Source organism: Hibiscus syriacus, unplaced genomic scaffold, assembly GCF_006381635.1.
Source record: "Hibiscus syriacus cultivar Baekdansim isolate YM2019G1 unplaced genomic scaffold, ASM638163v2 tig00110788_pilon, whole genome shotgun sequence".
Taxonomy (NCBI): domain Eukaryota; kingdom Viridiplantae; phylum Streptophyta; class Magnoliopsida; order Malvales; family Malvaceae; genus Hibiscus; species Hibiscus syriacus.
The window spans coordinates 3,314,725-3,341,225 of NW_024062863.1; the positions used below are offsets into that span (position 1 = coordinate 3,314,725).

The window sequence follows — 26,501 nt, forward strand, 5'->3', positions numbered from 1 at the left end:
TTGACTAATTAAAAGCAACATTCTAATTTTCTAAAAAAATTAAAACGTGTATTTAGAGTATTTCAATACAGTAAAATCTACAGATTGTAGATACCTAAATATGCCTCCAAAATCGAATTATTAGGTAACTTATAAAAAAATACCCTAAAAGTCAATATTTGAACAGGAAAATAACTATATTGGAATGTTTTGGTTTAAAATAAATAGACAAATTAGTATACTATTAGTATTTTAGTTTAATTTTCTGGTCTAAACTGATATTTATGTTTTTCTTTCAAATTGGTACTTAAATTTAGATACTAGATTGGACACAAATAATAGCAAGTATACATTTGAATTATAAAATCAAGTTAAGGGACCAATCACTACATTTACCCAGATAACTGAAAAAATAAAAATAAAATCGCAATAAAACGTGCTAGGTGGCATGCAAAGGCTGAATCCATTTTTTGGATATTTTCTTTCTTTCTAAATTTGTCAGAGTTTAATATTTGCATTGAACACTTTTCCCCCCTTCAAAATGGAACAAAATTCCAAAATGAAATCAATGACTCATCACATCAAACGAGCAAGTAATGCTTTAGAAACAAAATTGCCTCAAAAATTCAGAAACCCTCGTAATATACAATGTATTAAATTTCATGTAATTGTTCAAGTTTCAATCTTGTAATTAAGGATGGATCGAAGATTATATTACGTACATTTTTTTAGAATTTTCAAAATTTTAATTGATTAAATTAAATTTATAATTTAAATAAAATATGTTAATTCAGAGCTTAAAACTTACAAAATTCATGACTTTCAAATATTATATTAAGAATTTACAGCACACAAAAGACAAAGGAGTAAAAGTCGAATTATCCCAAAATTGGAACAATTCTACTAGTACATTTGTAGTTTCCTTGACTAAATTACTATAATTTTGAGTCATATAAGAATCCGAAGAAAAAAGAAAACCGTGTCCATCTAATATAATTTTACCATAAAAATAATAATAAAAAGGTTAGAAATGTCGATCAGACAACGCTGTCACGATATGAAGGATAAGTTATACTAATAGTCACTAAGGTTTAAGAGACCTCACAATTTGATCCGAATACCTTTAAAACTTACTAGGATGACAAATGGTATAATTTCGTGGATTTCGCTCCGCACCTTCCCAACTGGAGTGGGGATGGATACAAGTTTAATGGGTAGTGGATGGGTGTGGATGTAAAAAGTCATACTTGTCGTGGGTAGTGAGTAGGTGATGGGTTTAAACCTTACAGCCCCACATATGTCCGCCCACTACTATCTATCATATAAATTTTGGACCATATGAATTTAGGTATAATTTCATAGACTATTCTGTAAATCTTAAAAATTTATAGGACATGACTTGTAATCTAACTAAATGTTATGGTGTAAACATTTTTATAATTGAAGTCCGTTGTTTTTCCTATCTCAAATTCTCAATCTTTAGAATCAGTTTCTTAATGGATGTGTTTGTTTTATATTTTTTTTGTTTATATAATCTATGAGATTGATGCTATACGGATATAAGCAGGTACATGGGATATGAGATAGGTGACGGGTATCCAGTTGGATAGTGGGGGTGCGGGTGGATTTGAGAATGTATTCATGTGGGCGGATGTGGATTTAAAAAATTTACTTATCGTGGATGATGGGTAAATAATGGATACGAAAATATTAGATGAGTATAGGGATATAAAAAAAGGTATCTACACTCGCTCCTCCCATTTACTATCCCTAAAACTTATATTAAGTCTCTAAATTTTAAACATATCACATCAACTATGGTTAACAAAGCGATCAAAATAAAATAAAGTTTAAATCTTAGTTATCATAATGTAATTTTTAAAAATTTAGTGATTAAAGTGTAAATTATATAAAAATTCAATGACCATTAATATAGTTTTCCCTAATCTAAACAAGGAAGAGTAAAAGAAAGGAGCTTTAAAACAAAAGATAAATTGAAGGCGGCATGGAACAAAACTCCATCTCCATTTCTTCCCTCCATTCATTTAACCCTCTTTTTAATTAGCCATAAGAGGTCTCTTCTCTACTAATTCCTTTCTTACTACTTTACATTCTTTCATCTCTTTATTTATTTATTTTCCCATTCTTTGAAAGAAGAAAAAAAAAAACAGAACTTGCAGATTTTTTGTTTAATCTTCTACCCGGGTCCGACCCGAACTGGATTGTTCCTAGTCTGCTTTTCTCACCAGATAGATCCCTTTTCTGGAGAGAAAAGAAAACGATCAGGGTAACTTTTATTTGAATTTGATCCATTTCTCTTAATTTTATTATATTGTGATTCTATTCATCAAACGTTGGATTTTTTCCATTTTTGTATAGATATTTGCTTTTGTTTGTTTCCCTCAGCGCATTCAAGTTTACTGTTCATAAAACTTGAGTTTTGCCATGTAATTTCTACTTCAGATTCAATGTTTTTTTTCCTCGTCTCTTTTAGTTAGCAGCATTGTTTTAATATTCATTTTATTAATGCTTCTCCCCTTTTTTTTTTTAAAGATATTTACTTTTGTATATATGATTTGTTGATTCTGCGTGTATTTTGTATTAGCTAAATTTCAGTTTTGGATTCAAAGTCTCGATTTTTTTCTTACCATTTTCTAATAAATAAAATATGTTATTAAATCTTGTTGACATGATTTTCTTTATAGTTTGAGCATTGTTTTGCTTCTTTTCATCATAGAAAAACAAGTATTTTCCAATTTAATAGTGTTTTTAATTATTTTGATGTAATTAAATTAGTTAAAAGTTCCTTTCCTACTACTTTCATGTTACTTTCTGATGCGGGACAGGTTTCATTGTTTCTGTTGGCCTTCATCCTCTTCATTTTTGTCTCCTTAACCTCATTGGATGTGGAGTATAAACTATCTTTTCTTTTCAGTTTTTCCATTTTATGTTTCTAGTTAAACTTCAAAGAGGTTCTGCTTCATGTTAAACAATGGGTTTCTTTATACATTGATCATCTTAAGTCTCCTCAAATTAAATTTTTTTGGGATTTTTTTCAAGGTTGATTTTGTTTTTCATTTTTAGATTTTTTGTTCTGATTTAATGAGTATGTCATGTTTAAGCTAAAAAAATCCATGATTAGTTGAGGACTGTATATTTGGTTCTTAACTCAGTTGTTTAAATCTATATTTGTTTCATGATATGCTATGTTATTCGAACGTGGGCGTTCATATTTTCCGGACATGAGTTCTTACCTAAGGATTTTTTTTTATTATGATAATGATGATTCCATATATTCACCGATAAAACTTGTTTTTTTCCCCTGAATTGATCATGTGATTATGTCTGCCTTTAACTGCAAGTTTTTCGATATTTTCTACAGTAAGTTTGGCTCCAAGCAAAAACGGCTTGGTGTATCCATTGTAGACAATATTTGCTTTTAACCAGGGTCCTGCAGTTACAGTCTTGATGGGGAGTTGTGTATCGGCACCTGCGAAAAGAATCAAGACTGTGAGGAGATCCCGTCGTCGGATCCGAAAATGCCGTCGGAAGGGTACCAGTTCATGACGGATGGAACCAAGAAAAGGAATAGTGATGTCCGAGTAACGGATATACTGTTAGTGGATATGTACATATGGATTTTGAAAATGGTATAACCACTACTTGTAGAAAATCTGAGGTTTCGAACTCTTCATTCCATCTCACTCAGTTGCAGTGGCATCTGAGTCAAATTGATACAAATGGTAGATAATTTATTTTGGTTGATATTAATAGTTTTTGTGGATACATTTTGCTAAATATAGAAGATTTCCGAAAATTTATGAAGAAAGGGTGTAAAGCACATTTTTTTCTCCCACAATTGAAGGCACTGCTTATTTTGTTTGATAGGAAATGAGTATAAATGATAGTATAACATAAGCATTTTGGTAATTGAACTCAAGGATGGGAGTTGGATTAGGGTATGAGTTTGACATGAAAATGTATTTGTTTTAATGCTTTTCTGCATTTGGAGGATCATACTCCGTACCCAAGTTGGAATATTTTCAAAACACAGTATCATACATGTAAACTTTAAGAAAAATGACTAGTCGGAGTAAAATGGTACTCTTGTACTTTTTTGAACTTTTCGTTCTATGCAATGAACTGTCTTAACAAGAATATCATTGTTGTTTTTTTCCTTTTAGTCCTTTAGAACTAGATTTTATGAAAATCCAAGTTGACTAAGTTTTTTCTTGCTGCAGGAGCTTCCCAAGAGGATGCTTGGTTCGATTCAGTTAGTATTCTTGAATCTGATTCAGATGATGATTTCATCAGCATTCAAGGAGGTAACCTACATTTCAACCTTTATTTGCTGATAATTTAAAGTTCTGTAATAGAAAATAAAGCATGATGATATAGCAATGGAACAATTTGGAGCTGAACTATCAATCATCGTATAAAACTAGTAATTATCTCGTCTTAGTTTTTCCATATCTGAAGAATTTTAGACAATGGTGGCTAAATATATCACAAACTTATTGCTTATTTTCTCGGTGTATTACATCATAGAGTTTGCTTTGCTTAGTACTCTACCTTGTGAAATGTTTAGTTGTGTGCACAATTCTATGCATGTAATTTTGAATGGACAATGAGAAGATTAATCATCTGTGACCGTCTTATATATGTAATTTGTCCGGACTTTCTTTTCCAGATGGTTTTCCATTGGGTAATGCCATTGGGAATATGTCAAGTGGTCAGCTGCTTCAGTATGACGGAAAGGCTGATGAAATTTGTAATAGGAAGAAGAAACCGTTAGATCATCGTTATGGAAGCTTTAAAGGTCCAAAAGAGGATAGGCGTAATTCCGAAGAGAAAAACTTAAGATCGGGATTATCGAGAATGATCCCTTCTGTGAGTTTCAATGAGAAGATTTTAACATCTGGTACGACTCCACAATCCCAAAGAAAGAAATCAGCTGTTTTAAGGCTTTCTTTTAAAAGGAGGTTGTGTGATGCAGATGACAAACTTGAAGACTGTAAGTAATTTGGGTTAAGTTTATTTCCAAAGTTCTATTAGTATTTTATTGAGTTCAAAGATTACTCCTAAAGTATAAATTTTATGTATAATATCAACTTCATCTATAACAGGTACATCAAAACGGTTTTTATGTCGTCCCAGAGCAGGATATATAATTCCATGGAGTAAGGATGAGAAGGCTAGTCGAGGATATTGGTCCGAGATTCCACCCTCAACTTTTAAACTTCGAGGCGAAACCTATTTCAAGTATGCTAGTGATTCTCACCCTTGACTTATCTTATGTGTCAGTAGTTTTCTATTGAAGTTCACTATTGATGATTTATTTTCTGTACAGAGATAAACGGAAGTGTCCAGCGCCGCATTTCTCGCCGTATACTCCTATAGGTGTTGACTTGTTTATCTGCCCAAGAAAGATAAATCATATTGCCCAACATATCGAGCTTCCTAATGTAAAAGCAAACGGGAAAGTCCCCCCTCTTCTAATTGTTAATATTCAGGTATATTGCCCTGCAGTTTAATCATTAATAAAAATGCTTCCCGGCGATTTCTTTTTAGCGATTTGTATCATCTCATGTCTTCTCTTGCAGTTGCCAACTTATCCTGCTGCAATGTTCCTCGGTGATGGTGATGGTGAAGGAATGAGTCTTGTTCTTTATTTCAAAGTTCACGAGAATTTTGATGGACTCATCTCTCCACAATATCAGGAGAGCATCAAGGTAACATTATAGCATTCCACATTTGGAAAGCGTATATTTATTTAATTTGTATAATATTCATGTTATGCCCTCAGCCAGCTATATTTCTATAGCTCCCAGGGCATAGTGTGGTCTAAGGTATAAAATGAGGATAAGCATCAGTAATATCCATAGTTTCGGTAATAGAAGGGTACCTAATCCGGTTTCTCAGGTTAAATGATTCTTAGCTATTCCTCTTTGCTGCTAGAGAATACACTTAGCATATTGAACTAAAATCTTGTACTCACTTGGGTGGTAGTTTTTTCCGATATTGCTTCGACTCTTCATAGATATTTGAAGTATTTGTGTTGATGCCGATGTCTGACTTGAGGATGAAGATATCACATGAAAAATGTTTAAAAAAACATATAACGAATCGTGGTGGAGATGTACCTATATCTCAGATCTCAAAATTCAAGTAACATAGATTTAGATGTATGTTTTAGCTTCACTGTCTTGGCATCACATGCATGCCCTGTGTTTTTAGAGTATTTAGTAGTTCTAGTTTGGCAGATAATGTGAAAATTGAATTAAAAGAAAGGGATAAACTTATTTTTTCGGTCTATGCTAAGTTGTTTCCAGTTCATTCATCCAATATTAGCCACTTCTTCTTTTCTCTCTCACATTTTGCAACGTCTGTTGATAATTTCTGCTTTTGCTCCAGAAATTGGTCAATGATGAGATGGAAAAGGTTAAAGGGTTCGCAATAGACTCGATCGTTCCCTTCAGAGAAAGGCTAAAGATCATGGCCGGTTTGGTTAATCCCGATGATCTCAATTTGAGTTCTACCGAGAAGAAACTCGTAAATGCTTATAATGAAAAGCCGGTTCTCTCACGTCCTCAGCATAATTTTTATAAGGTATAGCACATAAGTTTCTACTTTGTTCATTGGGTTTATTAGTGTTTAGTTGAGCCGATAGTTTACATACTCGGACAGCACTACTAAGTCATTCTCAGGATCGGTTACGAGGATGTTGATTCTATAGCTCTCACGCAGGGTTCTAATTACTTTGAGATCGATCTGGACATCCATCGCTTCAGTTACATATCGAGAAAGGGGCTTGAGTCGTTTCGAGATCGATTGAAAAACGGAATTCTTGATCTGGGTTTAACCGTCCAGGTAAATACGGGATCTTTGTTAGATCGATCTAGTTTAGGCTTTACAAACCTGCATAACCGACTTAGATCGAAGTGATCTAATTGACTTAATGTCATTCCGGTCAAGCAAATTCGTTGTAATCGACTTCTGTGCAGCACTTACCTCAAAATGATCGATGTTTAACGTTGGATTAATGATCTTTGCCTTCTATTGACAGGCGCAAAAACAAGAGGAACTTCCGGAGCAAGTATTGTGCTGTTTGAGACTCAACAAGATCGACTTTTCCGATCATGGCCACATACCGACACTTCGGACGGCTCTGGATGCTTAATGAGGTCGTCGTGGTCGAAGAGCAGGATACCGAATTTAGAAACTCGTATGGAGGGATCAATTTCATTTTGTTGAACCTCACACATTGTAATACCAGCTTTACTGGAAATATATTTAATGGATTGCTTGATTTCTCGTTACACCACCAAAACGGTATTACATTATATCGTTTCAATTTTCATACCGATCCGTATCAACTCGTGCTTATGGGCATGATTTTGATATTTTTATTCAATTTTCTATTGTAATAAGCATCCTAAAGCTAATTTCATGTCAACTATTTTGGAACAAAAAGGAAATGAAAAAACCACACCAATAATTTAAGAAGAAATGGAATATGAATCGATTTTGATTCGGTTTCACAATTGATGAAGGAATTGTCTTGAGTTGGATCTCGATTCCGAAACTACCAGATTCGAACAAATGCATCCCACACTGCAGCAATGGCAAGAGCAGCTGGTAAAACAAGCTGGCCTCTGTAGACAACGGTACTCAGTGAGGAGCCACTTTTTTCATCCAACGGAGCACCTTTAGGAGGTGGAGGCGGGTTCTCGACTCGGACTGCTAGCTTCATGCCTCCGTAGCAGAACCCTTTGCCGCTAATGAAATAGTAATGGCGAGTCACGTTAAGCGGAACCACATCCCTTCCGGCTCCGGTGGTCCAGTTGTGAAGTGGATGATCGGAATTGCATGACTCGTAGTCCGTCTTGTTTACCTCTAGCACGTTCATCTGGTTCCGATCGTATACGAAAACTGGGAAATAAACAAACAAACAAACACAAACACAATCAGATGCATGGTTAACTATCAGCCACGTTTTTTAAAAACTATAACTTCAATCAACTGTGACACAAAAACAGGTTCTGCAGCAACTTAATGGTCTCAGCTCTAGGGCTCAGGGGCGTGTGTCATACATTTTGGAGGACCATTCCCATATTCGAATATGTGTTCGACATGAAATTAGTTACTAGTTACTCGAACTCGGACATGAATACTTCAAGAAAAATGAAGATTCGGAATAACATGGATCCAGTGCTTAGAGAGGCTTGTCAGAGGGTTTTGAAGAACAAAATGATTTCATTTTACATAAACATGAACTATGAGTCTCAACTACAGAAGCAACCAAAGTAAAATTTCCGGAACAAAGGAAAACTTTAAAAACTTTTCCCCCCACTTTCCGTCATATTTCTGCATTTTCTGGGCCAGATAAAGTATGGACTTTAACATCAATTTGAAGACAATAAACACACAAAAAGCACAATTAGAAACTCCATTCTTTTAAACCTGTATTAAATCATTCTCTTTTCTAAAATTCAACGTCAACAAAGTGATAAAAAAAGCGAGAATATTCAAAAACTAGCAGGTAAACTGTAGCTTTCCAGGGAAACAAACACAAAAATGCAAGATTTGAGACTATCAATTCATTTGAAAACAACCCATGTCCAGATCTATCAATTTATCAACCACAAAACAAGCAAAAATGGCTATAACCAGAAAAAGAAAGAAAAGAATAGTGTAAAGTAGATCTAAAGAAAGATGGAGAGATAAGAAATTACAGAGCCAGTCGCCATTGTAGAAATGCTTTCCTTTAGCCCAGACAGTGTAATTGACATTAGTGGTCCAACCAACGCCTCCCCCTCCCACAATAAACCTTGTAGCATCGGCCTCTGGAACCATTAACACTAAAGCTAATCCCAGAGCTGCCATTGCCATCGTCATCACTTTGCTTCTCTCCATTGCTGAGTTTGTTTTCTTTTGGTTTGCTGTGAATTGGCTTTGGAATTGCTTTTGATTATGAGTATATAAGCAAATAGATAGCCAGCTAATGGTTACCATTAAAAGAAAAAACTTTTTTTCTCTGGGTTTGGGGCAGTTTCTAGATCCATAACTGGTCCAGATTTTTTTTATCTGGATAGCGTAACATGGGTTAAACAAAACTTTTATTTTTTTTATATATTTATTTTTCCATTAGTTGAGATTAAATATTATAATTTAATTATTTATTTACAAAATTAATATTCAAATGGTTAACTTTACTATAAAAAAATCTCTTATTTTATGTTTCACAAATTAATTCACAGTTTTTTCTTTTGCTTCAAACTTCATTGGTTTTGTTTTTTGCTTAGTCATTTGTGTTACAGACAAAACTTCAGCATTTCATGCTGTTCTGTCTTTTTTATTTTTCGTTAATTTATTAATTATTTCATCTTGTCCGTATTGATAAAATTTGAGTTTATATGTTTGAATACCACGTCACTGTGTATTATGTATCGATTTTTAGTTCATGTTTATTTTGATTCAAGTTTTATTATTTAAAAGTTTATTTAATATATAAATTACGTAAATTTTAATTTATATAGAAATGTTTAATTTAACATCATGTATTTTATTTAGAGTTTAGAATTTTGTATTTTATTATTATAATTTATGTATTTTTTAACTATTTTTGCTGTTTTGACCTTTTCACTTTTTGCAGTCTACCTTCAGTCCCAGGAATCTTCAGTATACTTTGGGTAAAATACATTAGAGGTCAATGAACTATAAAAAAAACTTATTTTAGTTAACAATCTTTCACATATTACAAAATAATAATTAAATTTCTTAAATAGTTGCATGATGATCATTAAAATTTATCAAACTATTACCAAATAGCCTTTAAACTTACCAAATTATTACAAAATCATCCTAAACCTTATCATAATTTATTTCTATTCAAACATTACAGAGGATCATCTTATATAATTTTTTTTTACCAAAATGATAAATTTTCACATAGTTCATAGCATATAGTGTAATTTTTCCTTTACTTTTTACCCTATTTAGAGAATCTTAAAGGTTCAAATGATTCTATTAGAATTTTTAATAAACTTTATCAGAGCTGACAGTTTGACTTTGACACCTTTTGATTACTACTGTTTTTTTTAATGGATAAAATTAATTTATTCAGAAAAAGAATAATTCGATTCTTAAATTTTACTACTAGTTAGGAGATGAAGTAATTAAAAATTATTTTATTCTGACAAATTTATCACAAGTATTATAATTGTAAAAAGAATCAAAATTATTCCCATATAATTATGTATTTTTCATTTTCTGAAATTAAATTGAATATTTTTCTTGATAACTATCCAGGTCATTATCAAATCCAGAGTGGGGTACATAATTTGTATAAATTATTTCATTTAGGGGACAATAGTTATAGGTTAGGGACTATTAGCGGTGAGTAACAAAAAATTTAAAACTTTTAATAATTAGTGGATTATTTTTAAGTTTGAGTCAAATTCTTCGAATGTATATGATATATGTATATCAAATATGAAAAAAAATTGAAAAAAAATATATGTATTGTATACAGTTATAAAAAAATGATTTAAATTGGAATAAAAAAATAAAAGAATAAAAATGAAATTCGAGTTATAAAATAGAATTCCTCAACTCGAATTTTTTTAACTAGACTGGATCAAACGCTCGTCCTAGGGACCATTATTAATTTGCCCAAAATTATCAAGGGAATAAAAGCCAAATTGTGCTCTCCCATGTGTTCATAATTATTATGGGTGTAGGATCATCATATTTAAGGGTGGATAATTAAACCTACAATTTCTTTACCCCTAATGACATACCATGAAAGAATTCCATCTCTTAATTGTTAAAACACTTGGGGAGACCAAATGGAAGCGACCAGCAGAATGTTAGATTAAGACGAATGGAAATGGAGCTGGCGGCTGCCGCAGGAGGTATACTACGATGTGATCAAGGAAGTTGGTTATTTGGCTTCTCTAAGAGTTTCCGGTACAAACGGATAATGCCGATGTTGCTAACTTCGCGTTCAATGGAGATTATGAATGACTCGAGAAAAACCGATCGGGAAAATGCTTTTTGTTGAACCACCAACGGAGATGGCAGCTGCAGCTGCACAGGAGGCCGTTAATAGCATAAACCCTAAATCTTAAACTCTTGTACCGTAAACTTTAAACTTTAGATTCTAAATCTAATTCGTGAATTCTAATGATAAACAGACTTTTATAAATTAAAGTTTACACAACTCAGTATCGTCCGTGTACCGGATGATCTTTCATCATTATTATAACAATATCCAGTACCTGTATTATTATAAAAACATTGCAATTTACAACATCATCAGTATGACATCAAACATTTTTATGAACGCAGCCAATGAGAACTGGATTACCTATAAACTTTGATCCCCGAATCCTTTCTCACATACTTCTGTTTCATCATAACAGCGAAATTGAACTGCTTAAATTCCTTCGGATCAGTCTAACCTTCTCAGCAGGTACTCGACTTGGACTTCCTTCGTCAACGGCATGATCCAGTCGCCATATAAGTCGGCTACCAAGCTTGGGTTTATTTTGTATACCGGATCGCGGTTGTTTTTACATATATCACCCTGCACTACTTGTCCGTATGTTCTGGTTTTCGTTTCTACTCTTTTCTTGATCGATTCTTCGACCGAGGGAAATGTCAGCAACTTCATCAGCAAATCCCTGTCCTGCAAAAATGGAAGAACAAATAACGTGAAGAGAATCTGATCAACGCTTGAATGAACCGTTCTGGGAATGAAACTCGTATCATAAACAATACCTGTTCTCTAATGGCAGCTTGATAAGCATCGGGAGAGGTCCGGAATTTACATTCTGCTACAAATTTTCCGTAATGAATTCTCTTCGAAAGAGCCTGCAATGACACATAAATGTTAAGAATCCAGTAGTCTCCAGAACATCAGGTTGTTCGATACAACCACCAGCTCGATGGAAGAACCAATCGGAGCAACAAGTACTATCCACACATGCCCTGAAAACCAATCCGAAACGCACATGAGACTTGTCTTAAATATTTACCTGCAAACACATGGTGTCACAAACGGCGGTAGATCCACAATTGCCGTCATCTCCTTCCTTTGCTAATCTTGGAATAATATCTGTGAAGTACATTTGCCACACTTTCGGATTTATATTGATTGTATCAGCAATGGGATGTAGTACCTGTTTGATTTTCAGAAAAAAAGGCTTCAGTAAGAAGTTAAAAACCAAGCACTCAACAGCAGAAAAATCGGAATGTCCAAAAAATACATAAATATTATGGACAACGAGAGATACAGATCATGTGCAGAGGATTAAATTCTTCGAATAGAATGCCATACAGTATCATAATAGATCAGATTATACCATTACTCGGCATAACAATTTAAATCCTGTATTCTCATGATGCCATCAAGATCATCATTCATCACCAAAAGATAGTATGAAGAGATATGTTGCTTCAAAAGTACCTGCTTTTGATGCATACTCAAAAAACGAGTATGAGACACGACCCTCCAAATATGGAAAAACTTCAAAATGTATTGAACACGCCTATGTCGGACACATTTATATCCGACACTTACACTAACAAGGAAGAAGGGTCATGGAATACTCCACAAAGTCCTTCAAGAGGCTACTTAATACCAATTTCCCAGCCGATGACTATATTTTCCCGTGATATCATTTTACGCTTTTCAGATATGAATCTATGACTGACCTGACGGACTCCATTCTGTACAACTAGAGTGATGGCAGTGACGAATACTTAAAAGTTCCGATAAAAAACACAATTAACAGAATACTTCATGTATTAGTGAGAATGCGGACCAAGGGAGCAATGAACATAAGTCCAATGCCACTGCAAAATAGCGATAAAACGTAATGCCTCCTATCATTTTACCTGAGGGTATTTCATAGGTGGCAACAAGGGCTCTGGTAATTCATCTGCGAAGAATGGATGCTCGTCTGGGCTCATGTATCTGCCAACCTAATAGACAATGAAAGGGTTTATCAACAAAGCAGCGTGGATTTTGCCACACCTATTCCCTTTCTCTCTATGCTTATTGAGTCTGACATACCTGAGCATGAAGCTTTTCGGTTTCTCTAAGCATGTACTCGACCAAAGAGCCTTGGAACCCCTCCATGGAAAAGGCATCAGGGTCATATGTATTCTCATTATGACAATATTGAGCTCTCTCTAGAAGGCTAAATATTATGCTGTCCTCTTGTCGAATTAAGGAGTACCTCACTGCCTCGAGGGTCAAGTTCTCGCTCTCATCAACCCTTAGCCTTGTTGTCGTTGATCTATAGGGATGTTACCAAAACATTTAGTTGACATAAACCTCCATCACATGTCATAACGAAATCAGCTACCACACCATGGAAGCACCATATAGAAGGGAAAATTTTGAGAATATAATTATTTGTATTAATTTGCATCTATGTTGTTCCCAACTCTTCATTTTTCTTATATTATTGGTATCTAATGTATGCCTGGAAATGAATCTCAAGTAATCCTACAAATAAATGAAAAAAAATCGAATATAGATAACATAGATGTGCATATGTGGCAGAATGGTGTTCAGAAGTATAGAAATTAATGCATTTAACCAAAGAAGCAGACAAAAAACATGTTGGCTGCTGCACTCAAAGCAGAGTTTTCCGGGAAACATTTTCTTGCCAAACATCAGAAAAACAATTAAAATCCAAGAAATTTAACAATGGAATTATAAAAACTGACGAATTGAAACAAACCCAATTGAGAATAAAGTCAGCAAAGTCAGCTAATTCCATAGTAAAAAGTCAAAGCCACCCATTTCCATACACAACCAAAGCAAAAGAACAGAGGAAAAAATTCTGGGTAAAGAACAAAAGAAAAGCCAAAAGGGTCGATCTTTGTTTCATACCCAATTGAGTTGGTGGAAGCATGAGCCGACTGAACTGCTTTCTCAGACAATCTTGCAGGGCCCTGGAGCTTAAAGATGGGGAATTTCCTGGTTTGTGAAGTTAAAACAAAACTGGGTCTTGAACACTTGGTGGTCCCATTAACGGCAAACCATGGTGGAGAAGAAACACTCAACAACTTCGCCTCCATTGATCTTGAACAGAAAGGCACTAAGGAATGCAAAAGTTTGAAGCAATGAATTCAAAAACACGAAGGATAGTATATATGCACATAAATATAACTTTTAAAAATTAATTAAAAAAAGTAAAAAAAGATTGCTTCGTGCGTTCTTTGGGGTAGGTGAGTTAGGTGGCTGGAAGTGGAGAGGAAGGTTGGTGAGAATGAGAACCCATAAAAAAACAAGCTGCTTCATCCGTAAAAGTAAAAAGTTTAAATCTTTCATAGGACCCTATTATTTTAAAACTTAATATTTAATCCTTATATTTTAATTTTAAAATATTAAATATTTATACTGTTTTTATTTAATAAGTTTAAATTTTAGAAAAAAACCCTGCTACTTTTCACTCTGTTGTCATCTTAGGACCAGAAACAATGTCGAGCAATTAATATATATCTCACGTTCTTTTCTAATAAAGGTTCTTCCAAATCTATGAGTACAAAACTTTAAAAAATGTATGTTTCTGCAGAAAAATATAGAAATCATAAACTCATCATGTGCAATCACTTACTGTTTCCTTTTTAAACAAATCTTTTGAGTTTAGGTTTCATAACAAATTCATTACTCGATCCTCATAATCAGATGACAAAGACCCCGAGAGATTCCGATTTGCCGGACCGAAAAGCAATTCGACGCAGAATGCAGGGCCGTATATCGATCTGCCTGCCCTCCCAACTTTGTCCAGATCCCTGATCTTGAACTGACAAAGTTAAACAATGCAGTAAGTTTCATGGCGCATATATGTTTATGAATTGTGGAATATTTCTCGGTACGTACCTGTAACAAGCCGTTCTTGATGAAGGCCGTGTTGAAACAGGCGTAAAAAAAGCGGCCTCCGATCATCTTTCGATAGAATATGATGCGGACATCTCCCTTAACCTGTTGAATCCGAGCATATGATCGTATTCATACATTAAGCATATGCATGTAGTTTAAATATTTGGCATTTTTCGAATACATCATAGCAAAGCAGACACGTTAGTAAATAGATGCAAGCATTGCAGGTGACTTACTACCACAGGTTTCTTGAAACAATAGTCAAGACAGTTCTTCTGATATAATACTGGACTCTCTGTGTCCATTTGGACTATGAGACGAGTTTCTTCCGATTCTGGTGCAGCCCCTTCGACATATGACAAAAAGTACTAAGGACTGCAGCTCCCTTTGGATCCTTTCTTGATTTCTCGGTAGCAGCTCTTGGCAACTTCCACGGGTGGGCGGTACATCTGATTCGGGATATGCGGAATAGGGTTATAGTTATGTTAAACCAAGTTCAGCTTATATTACGACACTTTAATGCACTTTTTGAGTTCCCCTCTTGGAGCTCAGAGACAACAAAGAAGACAGAGTTAGTATTAACCGTGCATAAAGCCGAATTTGACGCAATTCTCGGCTACATGGTTGAGGCAAGTTCACATCTGGACGTCCGTTGCCAATTCCCCTAGGAAAAGAAAGCATCTTTTCCCAATACCCCACATAACGACGTTGGCTTGGAATAGAGACCTACAACAAAAGTGCGAAGTTTTAAACTAAGTGAATGGATATAAAAACCAATCTTTGAAAACATGTTAATGCAATGAAATATATATAAGAACTTTATTATTCCAACAAAGTACTTCGATAAAATGTACGCCTTCATTGTTCGTGGTCCGCTTTTGGGCGTATAACTGAAGTGCTTCCTCAGCTGATATTCTGATGTAAACAAGGTAGGCACATACCATTAAGCCGTTCGACCTTTGCCTGCCTGCAAAATTGGCGAAGAACGTCGAGCTTTAGAAACAAGAACATTATATAAAAACTTGGATTTAGGTATAACTGTTGGATACGGATATGTGTCTGATACGAAAATGTTCGAGTAAAAAGAAAGAAGATTTTGCAAGTCATACCATGCAATGCACGACTGCAATATTCTTAGGGTCTTTGACATCCATGAATGAACACTCTCACAGAACTTCTTCATCATTTCGAAGTGGGGAACATGATTGTCATCGAAAGGGAACCTCTCGACTTGACCATGAAAGTGTGACGGATCATAATCTTCTTCTATGCACAAATTATAGACCTGAAAAATTGGAAAAGAAATCTTAGATCCTACTTTAGTTTTCTGTTGAGAGAAAACTTGTAAAAGGAATGGTACAGGAAGATCGATGAAAACGATCTCTGTTTCTCCGGTACATATCCGTACATACCGGTACATTGATCGACTACTCTGTAATTTCCTACTTGTAGAGTGACCTAAGACAGGCAGACTCAAGATATAGACAGGCATGAATTTTCATTTCCAGCACACCAGAGTCCAAACAACATAGTTTACCTCGCAATGCCCTGATGTCTCATATCCAGCACAGACTTGACCTGCCATAGAGGATTCCGATGCACCTCTCGCATACGTTCGGCAGGGAAGGAAATGGCCAACACACGATCGGTCATATAAGACATGTCGAGGTCGTATCCACCGACTCTGATTCGCCTTCTTTTCATGGACACCAAGCTCCGGATCAAATAACTTGATGAAAGATAAGAAAACATCTGATGCACAGGAGTGGTGTTGCACCCTTTACTGGCCCCGCCTTGGAAAACTTCAACCCCATTTGCTGACACAACAACTTTCAGAATGCAAAGGTACCAATGGGGATGAACATGAAGTGCTCGAGTTAATGACTCAAATAGAGAATGGAAGGGAAACAATTCCTATGAATCCCACAATTGAAAGCCACTTTTGTCAAACAATCTGGAAAACACAGAAAAAAATGCTTTGAATGCTTCACAAAGGCGAATGGGAGTGTGGAGCTCAGGCAGGCAAGCAGGAGATGAATGTTGATGATGATGAAGACCATCTTTCATATTGTTCATGTTACCATCCCCACTGTTAAGTGGGATTTTTGGGTAATTTTTTATTCTAAATTTGGATGAAACTCTGACATCATATCTCAACCCTATATTTGGAGCAAATTCAGGCAATAACTTTGGTCACTTTCAGGCTATTTAGACAGAGAAGGTGTCAAAACATGTCAACCAAATTACAGTTGGGGTAACTGAAATTTGTACGACGGTTTGGATGCTGCTCTTTTCCACATATTTTCCAAGTTGTTTTACTGTTGGGTTCGGTTTTGTTTATTTTAGAAAATATACTCATTCACTCCAATTTCCCGTGTCCTAATAAATTACATAAATTATCACTAAATTTATAGAACCCTCATATTTTGATCATTCAACTTATTTCGAAAACCAGATATCTAAATTAGAAATTTTTATTTTGTAAACTCTTTTGATGATTTTAAATAATATAGGACCCTCATATTTGACATGATTAATAAATTAGTCCATAAAAAGTTTGGTTTGTAGTGACATTGGTGATACGATCACTTGAATTCAAAATTTGTGAGGATACATGAAACAAGCGATTTTAGTGGTTAAAGAGATGATTGTTATCCCTAGAGATTTTGGATTTGAGCACGACATTTACGAGAGCATATGAGAGTTCATTATCAAATGATTGAGAATATTTCGATTGTATACTACTTTGTAATCATCCCATATTAATTAATAAAACTATAAGGATTAAATTTATAAATTTAAGACTAAATTAAAATTAAATGTAAAATTTTGATTGAGATTCTTTCGATTATATACTACCTTGTAATCATCCCAAATTAATTAACAAAACTATAAGGATTAAATTTTTAAATTTAAGACTAAATTAAAGTAAAATGTAAAATTTGGAGGGTAAATTTATCATTATACCAATTCTATTAACTACCATATTGATTAACTCGTTAACAACAATGGACCAATTTGTTAGTCTTTTATATTGAGTGATCATTTTGTAAATTTTCATAATAAGAGAACTAAAAAAAACCATAATCAGGATTCTATTTGCGTATTTTACCCATATAATTATCATGTTTGCCGATGCCGTTTCGATCCGGTTTCTCAAATACGATGTGATTTAAAAGTATATAAAATGTAAGAGGGTAAACTACGCGAGTAGTCCCCTTATTTTGGTCTGATCTACTTTAATCACAAATTTAAAAATTAAGGGTAAATGATCCCTAACGTTATCGATTCATTCGATTTTAGTCCTTAATATTATCGATTCATTCCATTTTAGTCTCTTATTCGTTAACTCCCGTTCGATTTCAGTCCCTCAGCTATGTCACATATTCGTTAAGAGCTAACGGCAGAGGGACTTAGACCAAACAAACCGATAATGTTAAGGATCATCTACCCTTAATTTTTAAATTGGTGATCAAAGTCAGACAGACCCTAAAATGAGGGACTATTTGTATAGTTTAACTAATATAATATTATATAAAAATAAAAAAATATTATCAATTATTCATTTTAATATAAATATAAATATAAAGAGCTAAAAGCAGAGAGAAAACAAGAGCTTTGAAAGTCTTTGCTCTTCTCTACTGTTATCACCAAATCAAGATTCAAAGTATTCCGTAAGATTACAACTTCAAAGTTTCTTTATTTTTTTTTCTTGCAATTTTCTGTTAAAAGATGCGTTTAAATGTAAATATCGTATCTATTTCTGGGCAAGTATTGTATGAGTTGATGTATAGGTTGTTTGCGAAGTAGTAAAACTTTTAAAAGAGAACAAAATCTTTTTTTTTTCCTGGGTTTTCTGTTATATGATCATATAAAGTGTTTCCCTTTCTGGGTTCTTTCATTTTATTGCATATCTGATTCAACTTGTAGTTGATTTCGTTATTGTGTGTATATATTTTTCATTTTTCAATAGTAGCTTTAAAATGAAACGATATGTTTTCATTCTTAAGAATTGGGTGTTATTTGAATCTCAACCTACTAGTTCTTATCTCACAAGAAAGATTGCAAGAGCTTAGCTAAACTTCGGGTTTATCGAATCGAATGATTTGATAACGGAGTTGTATGATAGCTTTGGTTTAGCATGTATTAGCTTTGATAAGCTGAAATTTGAACTTGATTGAGTCGATGAAAATTTGCAAGGCTGCATCTGCAAATCTAATGCCCAAAGCTTGAAAATAGTCCGTTTTGTGGACTAGTCTTCTCCTTTTATAGAGAAGAACCAAGGCATATTTCGTCGAATTAGGTTTTCTTCCTATTTAGAAGGCAAGCGATCATCCTGCATACATTGTCAAACTCAAATTAGGCTTGTATCTTACTTAGAAGGCAAACGATCATCCCGTTTTTTGGGTAAAATTTTCACTTTGGTCCTCACTAACCACTGTGAATTTTAATTTCTAGTGTGTTTGTTGAAGATCTATGGATGAACAAATCTTCGTGTTTCTGCTTTTGATTTGTAATATGATATGCATGTGTATTAATGGTGGGTTAATTCGAAAAGGACTGTTAGATTTATTCATTTGTACTTGTTGCATGCAGTTGAAATAGAAATGCTTACTGAAGTCTTTGCTGCCTAAGGTGCCTATCATTCTTACTTGGTTTTCAGCACTCTTTGTATTTATACTTGCAGATGGATCTTATCGATTTTTCGATTATGTTATAACTATCTAGGTTCGATTTCTGCTACTAGAAAATCATGCTGGCTATGTAATCTTGCTTGGGTTCCTCATATCAACATGTGGAGTTTTGCATCCAACTGTGTTGCCGGAACTGTTGGACGAAAAAATGATTTTCTAAAGCTACCTCATACTGCATCAGAATGTTCAGACGATGAAAGCTCTTCTGTAATTACCAGGGATGAGTGTTTAGAATGCCCTATATGCTGTGAATCCTTCAACATCGTAGAAAATGTGCCCTACGTTTTATGGTGTGGTCATACCCTTTGTAAAAACTGCATTCTAGGACTTCAATCAGCTGTTGTGAAATTTACGACTCTACCAGTTCAACTTCCGCTTTTCGTTTCCTGCCCGTGGTGCAATCTCTTGTCATTTCGTCTGGTTTATAGGGGAAATCTCAAGTTCCCTCGGAAGAACTATTTTCTACTTTGGATGGTTGAAAGCATGAATGGTGATAGACTGAAGTCTCATTCTTCCGTCTGTGAAGATAGTCAGCCTGGCTGTTCATTGAACGATAATTCAGCATCGCGGAACCAAGTGACTCAGATTAACCACAGGAGGGGACAATATCTGCATCATTGCGAGCCATCAGGATCAAACCACAATCATAATCATCTCTCCGATTACTTCAATTCGGAAAGAATATATTCTTACCTTCGGAAGTCTCTGGTGATTTTCATGCATCTGGTAGCCAAGTTCCCATTAGTCATCATATTTCTCTTAATCATCCTGTACGTGATTCCCGCCAGTGCCGCCATCTTGGCACTGTACATACTTGTTACTGTAATATTTGCTCTCCCTTCATTTATCATTCTGTACTTTGCATACCCGAGTTTAGAGTGGCTTGTCAAAGAGATCATAACTTGAGAGAGTTTCGATTTCGTGTTCGGCAAGCATTGTGAATATAAGTTTGCACGTATGGCATCATGCTTCTCCAATTTGACGACTTCCCGGTGCCCGAGTTTTACGACAGTTTCTTCCTCAAAGCTTCTCAATTTATACTTTTAGCTGGTGTGGTTTTTTTTTAATTCGTATGTCCAGAATTATCCTCTTCAGATGTCTACCGAAGTTCTCGGATGCATCAGGAAGTGGTCTTATATATACAGTTGAAATAATTGTCATTGAGAAATCTTACTACTTGGACAGTTAAAAGACTGTTATTAGATATATATTTATAAATATATGATTTTTCTGCATATGACTGTTAGTTAAAGACCGGGTGAGCATGATTTGATAAAAATAATTTTGATGTTATATATAATAATTTGAGCCACATTATAATAGAAGTGGACAGTGAACCTCCACGTGTGGAACCATGTCCTGTAATTACAACCACTGCATCTTGTCTGCTCCTTGCTAGGACTTTGTGGCTGTTGTTTCCAGTTAAAACTGCTAGTTACTAAACAAGGATTCCAAAAAAGAAAATGGTGGCAGTCTTTGCTGTTTCTTCTCCAAAACCAACTGTTTCCCAGAATCCAATCTTTAAAGAGATTCCGATCGAGTTTCAGCATGGTGGTTGCTTCAGCTGGTTCAGGTGGTACGACCACCGCAGCCGGAAGCGATGGTGGTGGCTCCGTCAACAGATTTTACTATAACATCACTGGCTTTCCTTTACCCCTTGGCCCTTTTTCTTAACAGAGATTGGACCATATGTAGAGGTCACCATCTATCTTAAACGTTCGAGAACGCTTCTGGTTACGGATGCCGTCATATATGTTCCGAAAAAGCCACCAGAGTGTATCAACAAACAGTAACTCTTAGCATCAGCCAAAATTGGATTGGCAGTGAAGATTCTAAGCAAAGGGAAGAAAGTTATTGATGAACCTGTTGTTGACAACAAAATAAACCGTCAAAAAGGTTCGATCAAAGCAAGGCACTGGAATTCAGGACTGAAAATTCAGGTTCAGGATTGGAATGACGGCATTGCAAGGGACTGGAAAGTCTAGAGGATCATCCCTGCACATTTCGCAGGACCGATCAAAGCAGGCCGAGCTGAACTGTTAGCAGCATTTGCAGTTCTTGATGATCTTTTGGGTGAGCGTTATGTGACTCGGCTTCACTTTCTCTTCTCTTCACATCACTCATGGGGAAGGCAGCCAGTTACTTCTCATCTGATGATGTGAGGACCTTATCATCCCTCGACGGGATTAGTGTCTGTCGGAGCTGTTAAGGAGATGGTCTCTGGTCGGAAACGATGACATCAAGCTCTTTAATCCGCAGGAACGTAGATATCTAAGCTTATACATAACGGAACACCATTTCACAATTAAGCAACATTTTTACAATCTTAAGGATTACAAAAGCAAGAGTTTTGATTACCCTTCTTTGAGATTTTACTGTTTAATTGAAATAAGAAATCATTCTACGAAACTGTAACAAACTATGAGACATGAATATGTATCATCGGGAAGACGATATTGTACAAAATTGGTCAATCCGCGAGTCAATAACTTGAAAACAAGAAAAAGGAAACGGAGAGGATGGATGATGATCGGCTTAACACATAAGGCATAAACTGGAAGCAAAAAAACCGACTGATATGAAAAATCTACAAGATGCCGACCACCTTCATCAATCGGAAAAGTGCCCAACTTGATTTTCTATGCCAGTTCAGGCACTCCTCATCTACAGAAAACTTTGGGATGGAATTTAGTTTAAAAACCGAGGGCTATGTTAGCTGCGAAAAAACAGTCAAGGGCAACAACCTGAAAATAATGTCATACCCTCGGCAAACTGTGGATTATAATATGTCACAAACACATTTGTTTTGTTGTGCTTGATTTGTTGCCTTCATTTCTGATTGTCAAGGAAGGATACAAGTGTTACTTAGTAGTAGGAAATGCACGACTTAAAACTGGCTAAAGAAGAAAGTAAATTCAAAATTGCATATGAAAAAGTTAAGATTATAATGTTTGGAGGCCCAGAGATAGTAATTGTACCTTCCTCTGAAGGAGGTTGAACGACGACATGCATCGTCATCAACCCACCGGGAATATCACAAAGAGGACTTTGGCACTCCCCCAGGGTTTTTTTGTTCTCCAATATTTTTCCGGCATTAATTAACTTAACATCTTGCACTGTCCTTGGACCATTCTCCTTCTCTGCAGAAAATTAAATAAGTGCGATTACATTCTCGGAACTGACTTTAACATGACTGAAAGCAAAATGAAAGAGCAGAGAAGTCATATACCAGTAATACCATAATCATAAAAGAGCATACATAGTATTTCAATGGAATTCAATCAAAAACTAAAATTTAAGACTTTCTCATATGCCATACCATCTGGTATGATATTACAGTACGTGAAATGCAAGGTGAAAGAAGAGCTAGACGGTAGAACATAGCTCAAACAATGATTTCAGCTTGCATTTCACGTACTGTCATACCGGATAGTTTGAGCAAAGAATGATGCAAGGCAAAACAAACTGACAGCAACGATATACTAGCATAAAATTTTGAACTTCAGCCTAGATCATATCGGCTTGCAATTCAATTATGAAAATCAAATGTTCCTCCCTCGAAAATGCTTGAAAACCCGGCATCCAACATGGACAAGCATTTCCGATAGAAACACCAATGATGAAATGAAGCAAACTAAAAACCAGTACAATTTGTTGGTTTAAGCGACAAGAAAGAGAAGTATTCAGTGACATAAAAAAATTGACCTTGCTGTTCATTGTATACCGGGGAAAGGCCCGAACCATGTGTTATTTTGGTTCCCTAGGAAATATTTTCATTGTCAGGCATCTCATTCAGCATTAAGTAATCATCATTGCTAATACATTTTACCGATCAAAGAACACATTCCAGTTCCTCTGCAACGAATTTTTGTCCTGATTCTGAAGGAAGCAAGGCATAAGATAATATTTTTCACATAGTTTCGATTATCTGAACATTTAACCAGCAATACAAACAAATAGCATGATCCCATCTTTCTAGTTCAAGAGCCATATGGAAGAATGAAACAGTAACCAAAAGACGTTTTGGATTTAGTCCAACTTCAAACTAACGTTTAGGCCATTGTGCAAGAACACTTTCTTTCAAGGTTGCAATACTGGTAGCAGCAGGAAAGGTTTTAGGACCAATATCTGACCCATCAGTCAATCTAAATTTGACATCCAACTGATCTTGAACACCAGCCATCTCCAGAAACCTTGAAACTTGAAAAATCCCAACACCTCAAGATCTTTACTTGTCACCTTCTACCTTACTGTAAACAGAAACCTCAATCTGGAATGCTGTAAATACACCAAAATGTGGCATTCGTTGCTGTTCAGAATCCGAATCTCCTTTCAATTCCCAAACTGCGAATACCAGAAAAAGGAAAATTTTAATTACTTGATTCAGAGTCAAGTTAAAAACATATATGCAGGGAAACTTCAAAAGGTGCAACTTCAAGAGAGATTAAACAGTTCAAGACATAAACACACATCAAAATCACAAAATAAGTAAAGCATCCGTCAGTAGTTAAAGAATAACAAATCTCAGAGTTAAGAGAACCAAACCAGCCAAATTCCAAAACTTGATCACTCTAAAGTCGAACAAATACATAAAAGCAGTGGAAAAGTTTATTGGGTTATCTTACTTGATTCCAGAACTGATCTGAGTTGATTTTTGTTGGCTGAAAAATCCAAGCTTTGGAGGAAGAGAAAAACAAGAAAAGCCGATTGGGCTGCTTTGTAATTATTATATTATTTGATCAAATAAATAAATCAAGAATGAAGAAGAGATCAAATAATAAATCTATACAAATGAGGGCGTCTCGGAGTTCTCTAAATCTATGGTCAATGCTTCCGTTTGTTGCCTTGTTCTCGTGAAGCTATGGAGTTTGGACATATTCCACTCTTTTTCTTTATCTTCCTCCCAAAAAAAATGAAAGTCAACCCTAAACCTTTGATTTTGCATGCAGCATCACAACCGTTGGATTTTGATATTCGATCATCTTGGAGCTATGATTTTTTATCTGAAAGATGTTATTTACATGCACGTTAATATGATATATTAATCATACAACAAACAGGTATGAAAGATGTCAAGGCAAAGGAACTTTGACATTTTTCTCTTTGATTCAGAATACAAAATCACCGACAACTATTTACTGCATCTTCATTTGATATCAAGGGTTGTGTTGGGTTTCTATAGCAATACAGATGATTGAATTATCCATTCCACCGAACTATCCATGCGGTTTTATCGTCCTCATAGTCAGTGCCAGACGCAGTGTCTAGCTTCTGAAAAATGATGGCATTCTTCTTGGCACTAACGATTTTAATTCTAGCCTCCCTTAAGGCGTTTAATGCTATTGCTACCTCAAAACTGTGATCAGATGTCATCTCCTCTTCTGCACATTTTATGGCTTCCTGGAGCAAAAGATTGTACTGATTCTTCCCCATCATAGAATCGCCAACGGATGGTAATGCATCGAACTTGGCCTCCTCCTTCGGATTTTCGTCCATCGCTTTAGAATATAATGTTGAGGAAGCAGGAAGATGTTTGTTGCTTTGAACACAGCCATCACATGTCTGCAAAGGATCCCTTCAAACTCGAACATCTTGCAACTGCAACTAGTTATCTGGTTGGCTGTATCGGCTACATTCAATCCTACCAGAAAACTTTATGTTCTTCTTCAAGTCTTGCTACCTCATATGTCTTTGCTAATCCATTGTCTTGACTTAATTTCAATGCAAGCAGAAGAGATTCATAAATTTCATCCTGGAAAACCAAGAACAAGTTTCTCGGGTAAACTTCTACCGCTTGTTTTTCCACAGGAAGTGGTGTTTTCAGAACTGGTTTAGTGTACAAAGTTTCAAATTCCGCCCTTGCGTCCTTGTATCGGCCGTCCAGAGCCCGTTCATACTGCTCTACGAAATCTTGTAAGGTAGTCCCAGCATTTACACATCAAATAGTGAGCTAACGCTTTTGCTTTGCTGGGTTTAATACACGCCAGCAAAAAACGTGTCCCTCATATATGTCGATACCCATAACTTGCAATCGATATAAAGGGATTGAAGCCAATATTCGTTTCCTCGAAGACTGTACCTATCGAGAAGCAACTGCCAAGCAGATTCCAATTCTTCAGGTGTCTCACTCTTGTTAATGCATTTGTCAAACTCCCATGAAAAGCCAGATGAATGTATGTAGATTCGGTTTCATCTGCTAGTAATGCACAACTAAACAACACTGGCTGTCTATGGTGATTTACTCCCATGAAAGGAGCAAATGGCATTTTATATTGATTCACTTGGTAACTGGTGTCAAAAGATACAACACCAGAGAAACAATCATAAGCAATTCTCGATCTTGTGTCGACCCAAAAAACACTACTTGGACGATCTCTGTCATCGACCTGAGTAGCATAATAAAATGCAGGATCACTAGTTTGCATAACCTTAAAGAATCAAAGCAAACTTTGTGCATCTACCACAAAATTGCTTAATCCTGGGATTCTCATTATTTTCAACTGCACAACAACCATTACCTTCATCTTCTAATGGCCACATATGAGTCGGCCATTTCTTTACCTTCACTAGCAGGCTCTTCTTCCATGATCTTTTCTCAATCCTGTCAAACAAGTCGTTTGCTAATCTTTTAGTTCCCATTAATCAAGAACGGAAGTTTGTTTCACTGTCAGCTAAGTTATTTTGATCTGAGTCGTTATTTTACTTTAAAGTATCCACATTTGACAACCATGTATGAGAATACCACCCTCAAAGTATGATACTCTAAATAAACTCTACTCACTCCCAAAAAATGAAAAATAAAAATCAAGTGAATTCCATAAACTAGCATAGCAAGTAAAAATCAGCATTCAAGAACAGTTTAAAGAACAAAGTTTTGAATACTAGGAAATGTGAAACACTTCAAAAATAAATGATGCAAATAGAAA

At 35.3% G+C, this 26,501-nt stretch overlaps 6 protein-coding genes and 1 long non-coding RNA gene across 8 annotated transcripts; 3 read left to right on the top strand and 4 right to left on the bottom strand.

Annotated features, from left to right (window-relative positions):
• The first annotated feature begins 3,591 nt into the window (after positions 1 to 3,591).
• On the top strand, positions 3,592 to 7,319 carry LOC120140889. Of its 2 annotated transcripts, none has more exons than XM_039155890.1 (9): positions 3,592 to 3,629; positions 4,221 to 4,304; positions 4,670 to 4,993; positions 5,106 to 5,241; positions 5,330 to 5,492; positions 5,583 to 5,711; positions 6,394 to 6,588; positions 6,727 to 6,849; positions 7,046 to 7,319. In XM_039155890.1, exons 1-9 carry the CDS (start codon positions 3,614 to 3,616, stop codon positions 7,157 to 7,159), a joined length of 1,284 nt encoding a protein of 427 aa, XP_039011821.1. In that variant the 5' UTR covers positions 3,592 to 3,613; the 3' UTR covers positions 7,160 to 7,319. The 2 variants fall into 2 exon arrangements, with proteins under 2 accessions (XP_039011821.1, XP_039011822.1); XM_039155891.1 differs by lacking the exon at positions 3,592 to 3,629 and adding an exon at positions 3,638 to 3,658 and having other exon boundaries at positions 7,046 to 7,318.
• A 208-nt stretch (positions 7,320 to 7,527) lies between these two features.
• Positions 7,528 to 8,945, bottom strand: LOC120140890 (lamin-like protein). Its single transcript, XM_039155892.1, has 2 exons — positions 8,715 to 8,945; positions 7,528 to 7,911 (listed from the first exon to the last, which is right to left on the bottom strand). The coding sequence occupies exons 1-2, from the start codon at positions 8,893 to 8,895 to the stop codon at positions 7,565 to 7,567; spliced, it is 528 nt and encodes a 175-aa protein (XP_039011823.1). The 5' UTR covers positions 8,896 to 8,945; the 3' UTR covers positions 7,528 to 7,564.
• LOC120140891 lies at positions 8,510 to 9,777 on the top strand. Its single transcript, XR_005517744.1, has 3 exons — positions 8,510 to 8,521; positions 8,680 to 8,923; positions 9,768 to 9,777. It is a non-coding gene; the product is annotated as an uncharacterized LOC120140891 (long non-coding RNA).
• Positions 9,778 to 11,167: 1,390 nt separating this feature from the next.
• On the bottom strand, positions 11,168 to 14,154 carry LOC120140618 (chorismate mutase 1, chloroplastic-like). Its single transcript, XM_039155584.1, has 6 exons — positions 13,889 to 14,154; positions 13,061 to 13,286; positions 12,883 to 12,969; positions 12,021 to 12,164; positions 11,764 to 11,856; positions 11,168 to 11,671 (listed from the first exon to the last, which is right to left on the bottom strand). The coding sequence occupies exons 1-6, from the start codon at positions 14,074 to 14,076 to the stop codon at positions 11,435 to 11,437; spliced, it is 975 nt and encodes a 324-aa protein (XP_039011515.1). The 5' UTR covers positions 14,077 to 14,154; the 3' UTR covers positions 11,168 to 11,434.
• A 476-nt stretch (positions 14,155 to 14,630) lies between these two features.
• Positions 14,631 to 15,792, bottom strand: LOC120140686 (phosphatidylinositol 3,4,5-trisphosphate 3-phosphatase and protein-tyrosine-phosphatase PTEN1-like). The gene is made up of 4 exons (XM_039155658.1): positions 15,736 to 15,792; positions 15,118 to 15,607; positions 14,882 to 14,983; positions 14,631 to 14,804 (listed from the first exon to the last, which is right to left on the bottom strand). Exons 2-4 carry the CDS (start codon positions 15,184 to 15,186, stop codon positions 14,652 to 14,654), a joined length of 324 nt encoding a protein of 107 aa, XP_039011589.1. The 5' UTR covers positions 15,187 to 15,607; positions 15,736 to 15,792; the 3' UTR covers positions 14,631 to 14,651.
• Positions 15,793 to 18,503: 2,711 nt separating this feature from the next.
• On the top strand, positions 18,504 to 20,619 carry LOC120140847. The gene is made up of 2 exons (XM_039155844.1): positions 18,504 to 18,555; positions 19,569 to 20,619. The coding sequence occupies exon 2, from the start codon at positions 19,675 to 19,677 to the stop codon at positions 20,479 to 20,481; it is 807 nt and encodes a 268-aa protein (XP_039011775.1). The 5' UTR covers positions 18,504 to 18,555; positions 19,569 to 19,674; the 3' UTR covers positions 20,482 to 20,619.
• A 1,518-nt stretch (positions 20,620 to 22,137) lies between these two features.
• On the bottom strand, positions 22,138 to 24,482 carry LOC120140565 (membrane-anchored ubiquitin-fold protein 2-like). The gene is made up of 5 exons (XM_039155531.1): positions 24,201 to 24,482; positions 23,626 to 23,919; positions 22,554 to 22,715; positions 22,320 to 22,410; positions 22,138 to 22,239 (listed from the first exon to the last, which is right to left on the bottom strand). Exons 2-4 carry the CDS (start codon positions 23,756 to 23,758, stop codon positions 22,355 to 22,357), a joined length of 351 nt encoding a protein of 116 aa, XP_039011462.1. The 5' UTR covers positions 23,759 to 23,919; positions 24,201 to 24,482; the 3' UTR covers positions 22,138 to 22,239; positions 22,320 to 22,354.
• Positions 24,483 to 26,501: the final 2,019 nt, after the last annotated feature.